Source organism: Sinocyclocheilus rhinocerous, unplaced genomic scaffold, assembly GCF_001515625.1.
Source record: "Sinocyclocheilus rhinocerous isolate Xijiao unplaced genomic scaffold, SAMN03320098_v1.1 scaffold2232, whole genome shotgun sequence".
NCBI classification, from domain to species: domain Eukaryota; kingdom Metazoa; phylum Chordata; class Actinopteri; order Cypriniformes; family Cyprinidae; genus Sinocyclocheilus; species Sinocyclocheilus rhinocerous.
In genome coordinates this window covers 138,753-149,865 of record NW_015662925.1, presented here as the reverse complement: position 1 = coordinate 149,865, position 11,113 = coordinate 138,753, and the positions used below count along the sequence as shown (strand labels likewise).

The 11,113-nt window shown below is 40.3% G+C and overlaps 1 protein-coding gene across 1 annotated transcript in view; it reads right to left on the bottom strand.

The window, feature by feature from the left end:
- LOC107728359 (protein dispatched homolog 3-like) overlaps positions 1-6,973 on the bottom strand; it is a 49,482-nt gene extending 42,509 nt beyond the window's left edge. The window contains exons 1-4 of the mRNA XM_016538497.1: positions 6,940-6,973; positions 5,580-6,575; positions 4,535-4,754; positions 2,699-2,835 (exon numbers count right to left, since the gene is read on the bottom strand). Of these exons, the coding sequence (XP_016393983.1) occupies positions 2,699-2,835; positions 4,535-4,754; positions 5,580-6,575; positions 6,940-6,973 (1,387 nt within the window). The remainder of the gene's footprint in view (positions 1-2,698; positions 2,836-4,534; positions 4,755-5,579; positions 6,576-6,939) is intronic.
- Between the last annotated feature and the right edge of the window lie 4,140 nt (positions 6,974-11,113).

The following is an 11,113-nucleotide window of genomic DNA, read 5'->3' as shown; positions in this document are numbered from 1 at the left end:
TGTTGTACCAAATACCTTCCACTTCTTAATAATAGACTTCACTGTGCTTCTAGGCATTAATAAAACCTTTGCATTTTTTTTTTTGTACCCATCTCCTGACATGAGCCTGTCCACAAATTTATCCCGGAGATGTCTTGACAGTGCCATAGTAGATTGTTTGCTTCAGTTGCACTACCAAAGACTGAAATATTCACTTGGATGTTATAAGTAAATATAGCTGGATAAAACAAAAACTGTGTTCATCTTCATTTCAGGCTGCAAAGCAACAAAATGTGTACCCACTAAATAATTTATAAAGCCAGAAAAATCTATATTATATGCACTACCATTCAAAAGTTTGGGGTCATTTGGCCTGTGCTACAAAACTTTCAACCTCTGTAGCACCAGTGCTATGTGAAAAAAAAGTTAACGTACAGCCCTGCCTTTAGATTATACTCCTTCGCCGTGCGCTTTATTATATATTTGCACACGTTACAGAATAGCAGACCCTCAAGTGAATAATATAGCGGCATTTTTCTTTCTTTTGTTTTTTGTTTTGTTTCGCTCCTCTCCCTGTAAATGGATATAGCAGCCGTCCAGCTCCTATGCCTGGAGCAGTTGAAACGTTCACTGGAGGACCACACCAAGGACTTTTTAGATCTGGCGTGCCTTACGCACTTCCCTGACTGCTCACTCTACGTGTTCTATTACACCAGCCTGAGCGAGAGGTGTAAGGCACGCCTGCCAATGAACGGTCCCAAGGAGGATTTCGCCATTTTTGTGGAGTGGGTGCTGGAGAAGAATGGACTGTATTTCTCCGTATGCACCTCTGGGGACATCTCCAGCCCCACTCCTGATCCAGAGTCCAGCCAGCCTTCACCATTCAGATGCACGGAGATATCACCAAAGCCCACCGCAGCCGCAGAGCCAGAAGCCGCCACGATTAAAGCGCCAGCGCCAGATAAAGCAACCGAGCGGATTATCGCCCCGGAGCCCGAGCTCGAAGACTTGACTAACCAGGTATGTGAACCGGCAACACCGTGTATCGCCGTGGGAGTCCTTGTGCAGATCGAGGGAATGGAATGTCACCCCGCCCACAATCCCACTGCTGAGGGTGAGCTAGTGATGAACTCTGAATTATTTGACTGTTTAAATGAGGAATTCTGGCTTCTCCCGTTTCCACTGGTCCCGCCCACCTCCCCTTTGTCTCCTGAGTCCTTGCTGGTTCCGCCCAGCTCTGCTTCGGTCTTCCGGATCCCCGCCTCTGCCTCGGTCGCCTGAACCACCAGCTCTGCCTTGGCCCTACGGATCCTCGGTGTCACCCTGGCTCTGCGGTTATCCGTCTCCATCCTGGGCTCCACTTCCACCGGCTCTGTCTCCGTCAGTTGGCCCCCTGGTGTTGTCTGCCCTATCTCCACCATGGCTCCTCCCACTGTCGACTCCACCGTGGCCCACTATCCTGGCTGGCCTCTGGTTCCCCACCTGGCTCCTCCTGCTCCGGGCTCCTCCCTCCATCCATCTATTCCGCCCTGGCCCTATGAACTATGCCCCCTTCCCATTGCCTGCCCCTCACCTGCCCCATGCCCGCCTCCTGAAACCCCACCCTCCCTCCTCTGTTGAACTGCTTTTGTCGGCTCGAGAACGCGCCATTCCGGGAGGGGGTGAAATGTCACATTTCTGTTGTGTTTTGGTTTGGTTTCTCTGCATTCCAGTTTGCCTGTGTTCCCTTGTTTGTTTCTATGGTTTTTGATTTTGTTAATTAGTTCCACACACCAGTTCTGTTTCTCCTTAATTGCCCTGTCCTTGTAATTAAGCCCTCTCTGTCCCTCAGTTCATGGTCTGCTATTTTGTGTTCGGATTGATTTTTCCTGTAGATTTATTAAAATTCCCCTTTGGATTATACTCCTTCGCCGTGCACTTGAGTCTATATTAGCACACATTACACAAACCAGTGTGTTTCTGATTGTAATAAATTACAATTAATTTGAAAGTGATCAATTGAAATGGACGATGATACATTAAAATATGATAACATACAGCAACATCAAGCAGCATAAAGGACTATGTAAGAAAACAATCAGTCGAAAAACAGATAATGGCCTGGCAAAAAAATTACCAGTATATTTTCCATTAAGTGTATAGACATTTCCTTTAACCCTTAAATGCAATTCAATGCAATTTGTAATTCAAAATATGGGTAAAACGTGAAAAATCTAAATAAAATTTCATTCATATTAAAACAGTACATTAAGCCTTGTATTATGGAGTGTACAGCAAAAATAACTGCAAGCAGCTTAAAAGCCTTGCACATTCAAGCTAAAAATGTCTGTGCCAGCTCTTACATTAAAAATAAGGTCGATAGATGTAACTTGCAGAAAGGCTCACTGAAAAATCCCCCCCCACCACCACCACTGCACAGACTGACAGCAAACACAGACAAAGTGATACAGACTAAATGCAATAAATATCAGTGTTCAGTCAATCAAAACAATGAATTATCTGCACCAAGTTTCTCTGTTGCTTGCTAAATGTAACCAGCATAGAGTTATTCAACTAATAACTTGAAAGAATTGCATAATTGTAAATATAATTATATATTGCACATTGGCATCTTTACTTTGTGGTGACTGCACAACAAAAGCCTTAACTCTGCTAAAATCACTGTAAAACATGGTGTCTTCGGGGTTTATTTGATTGGAATGCTTGGTGAGTGTCTTACCAGAAAATGAGGTGAGAACGTACACAAGGACAGTAATGCATCCCCCACTGAACAAAGCCAGCAATATGTCACTGTGGAAGGTCTTCCGCACCTCATCGTCAAATAACTCCGTACCCCCATACAACACCTTCACTTTACTGAAGAGAGAGAATCAAAAAAGGGATGAGAGAGAAGGATAGTCAAGATGGGTTATAGCTGACATCAGACGATATGTTACAATAGAAGGACCAGATGAGGGGGATGAGAGAGAAAATGGGCACACATTAGCGGATGGAAAAAGATGATCTTAATTACATCGGGGGCCTCTTAAAGGAGTTATTACAGTATCAGAGCTACAATGAGGGCCTATTCTGAGTCTGGCCACTAGCTCATTTCTAGGCCTCCTACCACTGTCATGCTGGCAGTAATGACTGTCATTTGAAGAGCATCTGCTTACATTCACTGTCTTGACAGCAGTAAGTATATTAGGGATGTTTTGCAGATGTAATAAAGCTTTGAGTCATTGTCTCTGATTCATGGCTGGTTTTGTTTAGTTTCAAAGTCTGTGATCATCCTTCTGGGGTTTCATTTGCAAAGATGACTACAGCCAAAATCGAAACATCTGACAAACTGACTTTTGTCACTGACACTAAGGAGTACTTAGTGACTTAATAGACTCCCATTGTGTGTTTAATCATTTATATATAACCCGTTAGTTTTGTGTTATTAAAGTGAACAGTATCTCCAGCTGCTGCATAGAAGAGCGGGAGGACTGAGCCATAATTCATCACCATTGTGCCATTGAAATTGTCCTCATAAGTTCATGGCGCCGTTATAGATGTCAAATTTATGAAAGCAAATTCTGCCTTATGACAATTCTCACACACACTTTAATTTTCATTTACAGTACATCACTTTTAGAATAAAAATGCCATATTATTGAATGGAGGTGAGCACTGAAAGGAGTTCATTCATTTTGCATAACTGATTGCAATTGAAAAACATTTTCCAATTCAAGGTTCATGTTTTTAATTTTTTTGTGAATGTGTTCTGAACTGCATGACTGTGTTTTACAAAGAACCACATTATGCAGACAAATGGGTTACCAGTCACACTGAACTGTAGCCCTAATCGCAATTAAAACCTCATCCTCTGCAAGGTAGCATTAATCTTCTTCACTTTGTACAATTAAAAAAAATATATTATTTAATACATTTGTTGTATTTCCAGAAAATAACTGAATGTTCTAAATACAATAAATTAACCTGAGAAGCAAAACTGCAAAAGTTATACTTGGTTTATGGTTTAAACACGAAAAAAGAATATTCAAAATACTGTATATTCTGAAAACATGTACTAATGTCTTGTAATTATATCTTTAAGGATGAAAAAAAAGTATTTTTAGCAGTGTAATATCTCACTTATCAACTTGGCAACATGCAAATGGAAATTATATGCAGATAAGTATATGCATAAGAAAAAAAGATAAGCTCCATGTATGGGAGAGGACAGGGTGGGAATAAGCTTCCGCCAAGTGGGATCTAAGTCAATTTTGCACATTTTTATCGTTTATGGTCTATATTCTAATCTTCAGCAACTGATTAAATTTAGAAAGATAGCTTAATTTATTAAAATTAAATAAATAAATAAATGTTTGCATCAAGGCACACTCTAGGATCCAAGGACCATGTTTAATGCCCCACAAGCAATCATGAATCTCTTGCTGAATTCCCTCGTTTATATGTTTGTTAAATCGATTGTGCATTTACTAACCATGAATAGTATTAGACCAGACAAATAAACAATAAGTCTTCTTGTTTAAGTCATCCCAACACCAGCTGTGATCTCAACACCCACCTGGTGGATTGCTGTGACAGGATGTCCGCATACTGCACCACAAAGTCTCTGTAGAGATGTCTCTGTTCTAGAGGTCTGTCTTGGAGAGAGTAGAAGGAGGGGAGCGGAGCTCCAAAATGGATCTCACTGCGAAGAAGAGAGGACTGAAGCTTGTCTGGTGTGAGTGTCTCATCCACGTACCAGTAAAACTGCGGATGAGTGATCGCCAAGCTCAGGGCACCTAAGAATAGAAGATACTACAATCAGTTTTATCAAAAAAGATTTCAGTTTTCATTTGGACGAAATTATGAAGAGGCCTTGAACATCAAAACCACCATTTGTGGTTACTCTATACCAGGGATCTTCAGCCCTGCTACTGGAGAGCTACCGTCCTGCAGACTTCAGTTCCAATCCTGCTCCAACACACCTGTCTGTCTGTTTGATTGGGGTTGGAGCTGAAATCTGCAGGACGGTAGCTCTCCAGGAGGGGTGTCCAGTCCTGCTCCAAGTGGGGTTCATTCTTGAAGAGTTTAACTCAAAACCTAATTGGACACACCTGAACCAGTTAAACAAGGTCTTCAGGATCACTGGAAACTTCCAAGCAAGTGTGTTGGAGCGGTTTGGAACTAAACTCTATAGTATATTGGCCCTACAGAAGCAGGACTGGACACCCCTGATGTATGTTAACCAGGGCTCACTCTACTGGACAAACAGGCCATTTCAGTTTAACATGGTCAAGCTGGTGTGTTTATGCTCCAATATGGTCTTACAGATCAGCCAATTCTTCACCAACTGGTAGCCCAAATGGTCAACCATCTAAACCAACATGAACTGACCAACTTGGACTAGCCAGAAACCATGAAGAACCAGCTACAGTTACAAGCTGGTCAGCAGTAAATCAAATAAAGCATACTACTGTTTTTAGAGAGTTTAGCTGAGTTTATTTGCTGTAACTGAGCTTCATTTTACTCAACATATAGCATTCAAAAGTATTCAAGTTAAAAATAAATGAGGATTACTAAATTGTTGATGGAGAGTGGGATAGTTTGGCCCCCCAACGACTCACCATGTATGTCAGCTAGGTCGGGTCCCATTCCATCATAGTAGATCTTCCCCCCACGCTCACTGGGAAAGAGGTAGGACAGAAGGGAGCTTGGAGGGGAGCAGAAGGAAGGTCCCAGAGGCAAGTCTCGCAATGCCTCCAGTGGCTTCCAGCAGAACTGCTGAAACTGAGGGTGCTGCATTAGAAGTCTCTCGACGTGGTGTATGGTGTGAAGGCGTTCGGGGGTAAAGATGTTGTTATCCTTGTCACCCTGGGCCACAAACACTAGCTCTATCCTCCAGAGGGCCTGTGTCTGGAGGTAGGAGTAACCAGCAAATCTTCGCTTCCTCATTAAGAGTGAGTCTGGTTTCCTGTGATCTTCGGCATCACTTGAATTGAGGTTTACCGCTATGTTAGGCTTTACAGAGTCTGTCTTTTCCTCTTTCATCTTGTTGTTTTTCTCATTTCCAAACTGTCTGTTGTCATTGTGTGCCTCCATCTCAGTCTGTCCCAAGATCCCTGCAGGTTCTGTGACATTCATCAGTGTAGAGACGTCCTTCCCTTTTCTGTTTACCATGAGCAACAAAAGGTCCCTCAGAGCATTGGCTTCAAGGTCAAATCCCTCGGCGTCACGCCTGTGCCTGTCCCAAGACCCTAACTGGCTTTTCAGGGCAATGGTGAGAGCGTCAAAATGTTCTGCCGAGGCATGACTCCTGACCTCGAATGCGCTGTAAGAAAGGTCAATGTCTAGTGGTTCACAGCGAAGGAACATATAAGCCGAGAGGGCGAAGGGTACCAGAAATCCCACGGCCAGAACCAGCCCGCTCGCCCAGGGCTGCGTGTACACCCAGCCCAAAGCCCACCATAACCCTTTACAGACCTGTTCGTCTCCATTTACTTGTTCTGTTCCTCCATCTCCATCCTCCTCCTCCTCTTCCTCCTCCTCCTGCTCTTCAAACTCACTTAGGTTCCAGGTACCTTGGAGCAACAACGGTTCATCTTCCGAATCCATGGCAGCCACTACAACAAAGACAAAAAACACTTACATTAACGCTTTTTGGCCTTCTGGGTGCTCCCGTTTGCTTCTGGACAGGTGAATACAACAATAAAGTGCACTTGATTTACGGAGCATCCTTAAGAGAGTGGCAGGTTATTCTCAGCTGGCTGCTGCTAAGACAAGGACACAGACGTTAAGTCTGTCATTCTGTAAATGTAATCGTGGAAGGTTTTGGCCTCTGGGTAGTGAGTGGTGAAAATAAATGAAGGAAACAGTGAACCAAGTCTCACAGGCCAGCGATCAGGTTGGCAGATGGTTTGGCCTCTGGTATGAGATGCTGAACCCAGAGGAAGTACGAGCATGTGTGCGATAATATATTCTTCTCACCGAACTGTGAGGATATTTCATAGTAGCGGAGCATTTTGAATACTAAATGGCTGTATCTGCAGGACTCTTTTTGGGGAGCATTACTATTTTTTTGCAATATGAAATTATTTTCATCATAATTTAGCAAATTTAAACCGTCCTCCCACAGTTGTCAGTATTTTACTGTGAAAAAAAATCTCATTCTCATTCCTCTAAAAATAATAAATGCATTCACTAAGAATCACCTTGACACCAGGTAGTTATTGCAAAAAGTGATGGTAATTTTGAGAAAAGATCTAGCAGCATTTGAGTACAGATGCCTTCCTGATATTTGTTATCAAATGCAGTGGACTCAAACGCTCCCCGCTGTCCAACAAAATATTCAACTTTTTCTACTATACAGGCTAAGATATTTTTGGTAATTCTGCTGTTATTATGAAAAACTTGCTCTCAAAAATGATTTATTAACAGAAACTGAGAGCATTGATATATTAAATTAATTATTCACGATTTATTTTGATTCCAGAAGGTCAAGTGTATTTGATTTCAGTTTCTTGATTGTATGTATTTTTTTTTTCTAAATCTTTTATTTCATCCTGTGGCTTGCCTTGGACGTTTCCTGAGACCCCCTAGTGGGCCCCGGCCCCCTGGTTGAGAACCACTGATTTAATACCATCACATTTAGCATGAAAAGCAGCTATGCTAATTCTTTTCTATTTGCCTTTTTGTCCCTACCCCAGGATGCCCATCTTGAGGTAACTAGAGATTACGCCAGCTCCAGCATGGATCCAGCCTCATAGAAAGACTTCAGATGACCCAACACCTGTGAAGAGATGATGCTGACCCCTGCAAGGACCCCAGATGACGTCAACTTGAATCGACATGCACAACTGCCAAAATTTCTCTATATTGTAATCATTAGCATCACACCTGTAATAATCACTTTAATGAGCTTCTGCCTAAAATTAATTAATGTTAGCTAACTGTATGATTCTATTATCTTTGTGAAATGAACATTACTTGAACACATTCACTTCTGATAACAGATCACTCTAAATTGTAATGCAGACACATGCATTTGCTGTACAAATAAATTTGAATTGAATTGAATTTTGTGGTGACTCTACATTTATAAGTGACAAACTATGAACAATTTTATTTAAAAAAATCATTTGACAAAATATAAAAATAGAGGTATTTATAAAACATCTCCAAATGTTTTACTAATCTTAATTAGTAATTAATCCGTTAAGTGCTGACAAAACAATCTTTAAAAAAGAAACCTCAGCCAAGTTTAACCCAGTTTTTAAGTATCACCGTATATATTGCCATTATTATGCGATCAAAAAGAAAATCACTACTGCTGGTTTTCAATCATCAGTGATAATTGCAAGTTATTTTAATGCATTTACATTACAATATGATATGGATTTATGCTTATATTGTCGAAAAGCCCACTTTGCTTAGAGCATTTCTAAACTTATACACACACACATAAAAAGAGCCAGAGCGAACTAGTGAGAGAGAGAGAACAGGGACAGAACGCCAGAGATAACATGCTATCAGCAGCCGACACACAGTTGGCAGCGTCACTGAAAATTAAATCATTCAACTCGTCTAAGCCTGTCTAATTGCTGACAGAGAGAGACAGGAGTCCAATGTAAGACCTGCCTAACGTACAATACAGCCCAAGGCAGCATGAAACTGAGCTTGTACCATTTCATTTTCAACACAGATTGCCCCCAGAGCCCAGTGTGCAAGCACAAGGCCAAGAAATCATTGACTTTCAGCAGAGTGTAGAGCCCAGGGGCCGAGAGAGAGAGAGAGAGAGAGAGAGAGAAGGGAAGCAGACAGGTACAGATGCTTCATCCCCATATCTCTGCCCCACAGAGATTCTGAAGATTTTCCTCCTGGGATCAGATGGTCTGTGGTGGATCGATGCTTGATTTAGCCGTTAAATAAACCCTCCTGGAAAACTGATAAGCTGTTGAGGTAGTAATTAGCATTCTGAGATAGGAGCCACTTAAAAGTCACCTTTGAATGCACAAACACCGTAGGCTAAGCTCAGGTGTACGTCTAGTGTAAGCTCTATTATGAGATGAATGCTTCATTTGAAGTATTTGTTTGTTGTCTTAAAAGACTTTTACAGCTCATTTTCAACAAAAGTAGTTCACCACAAAAATAAAATTCTGTCATTATTTACTCATCTGTGTTATTCAACAAAACTACACACATCAAAAAGGACTGACTGACTGACTGACTGACTGATTGATTGATTGATTTGGTGTTTATGGTAGGTAGTGATGGAAAAAGATGGGAAGTAATGTGAAGAGACTGAAGGACAGCAGACCTTCTTTTCCTTTATGATGACTTAAACATTTATCTAAATGAAATACTCATCTGTGATACATTCTGAATGTGAAATAATCTTCTGATTGAAAGTCTGTCAATAATCATTTGCTTGTGCTCAGCTGATCAGTTTTCTCTGTATGGAAAATAAATCCTTCAATACCATCAAAAATCCCCCACAAAATCAATAAAGAACTATGATGACAGGATCAGGATATAATTAAACATATCCATCAGTGATATGATTGCATTTGAGCTGTTTTACATTCATCAAAGTAAAACCATTCAAAAAGTTTTAATTGGTTTTTGTCTTCAATTCCGTTTTCAATTCAGTCATGATAACAGCATATTGTGTTTCTCCACAGGAGAGGATGGTTATTTTGAGCAGGATATTTGGTTGGTGGCATCTCAAGAGGATGAGAACCAACATCTGTCTTCACGGTATGTCGAGAACTCAACATCTGCCTCAGCAGAGGACAAATTCATTAGGTTGAGAATTAATTTTTGGAAAGAGCGAAAGAGACAGATAGAGGAAGAGAGAGATAATCTAAAGGCTACATTCACACAGTCAATGAACCTTGAAGTTGTAAAATATTTGTTAAGATATATCTTTTTATTATAAATATTTATTACGAATATATAATATAATTATATTACTTAAAATATTTGATAATATAAATATCTTTAAGTTTTCGGATGTTGCACCACATGACATTTTACAACCTGAACTTGTCTTACAGTCATAAGGGTCTGCGGGGGTCTTCTCTATGAGGACTGTTTTTATCGTTTTGTTTTGTTCTGTTCTTTTTTCTGAATTGTTTTGTTCTGTTTTGCGTGTTGGTTGGGCCACATAATATATTAATGTGTGTGGAGTCAGTTTTCAAATATTTTTTCATAAATAATCATTACATAATTTCTTCCAAAGAACATCTTAAGTAGTTTATGCATAATCTTTTATTATTGTCTAATAATAAAATATTATGCCTAAACTACTTAAAGCTGCATTCTGTAACTTTCTTGGTTAAAAATTATCCAAAAGTAGATAACCAATCAGTGTTAAAAAATTTCATTGCCATTCACAACGTTAAGCTTGTAATAATGTTTTCTAATTTCAGTGGTTCGGATCATTCATTACAGTACGTCACGTCTGTACACATAAAGAAGAAATCCCGGCTAGTAGGCTATATTGGATGTGAGGATTCTGCGGGTGGCGGATCATTTGTAGCCTCTTCTTACAGCAGCTGGAATAATTAAACTTATTTTAGAACGAGTTCTAAGGAAAATGAACTTGCTTTTGAGGTTAACAGAACAATTTCTTTTGATGACATTCGAATGGAATGACAATTACAGAAATTGAATTCTACGGATAACGCCAATACACACTAAATTCACGTAGTCACGCAATGTGGATGTTGTTAACATTAACAATTTGAGAACAAAGTACAACAATAATTTGCACAGTTGAACGTGATCTGTGCTAACTTTGCGATTGTTAAATTCAATCAGCATTGGTAGACGAAGTATCTGTAATTCTGAAGTACAGTGAATATCCACACTGGTGCGGTGACTGACAGCCACACATACTCCTCAAAACATTAGATTCATCCGCGTTTAGGAGCCGTGCCGATGCACAACCCACGTAAAGAAGATCATTCCGCATATAACTGCAATTGCAGGTTTCAAACACAGATGGTGACAAAGAGGCAAAACTTCTGCAGCTTTAATATGTTATTTTCAAGAATTCTGTTATTTTATGTTTTATTTTTTTCTTCTTCATCGTTATATCATGACAGTTGTATCACCCTGACATTTAGAGTTTATGTGAATATAAAAATAACATGAATAA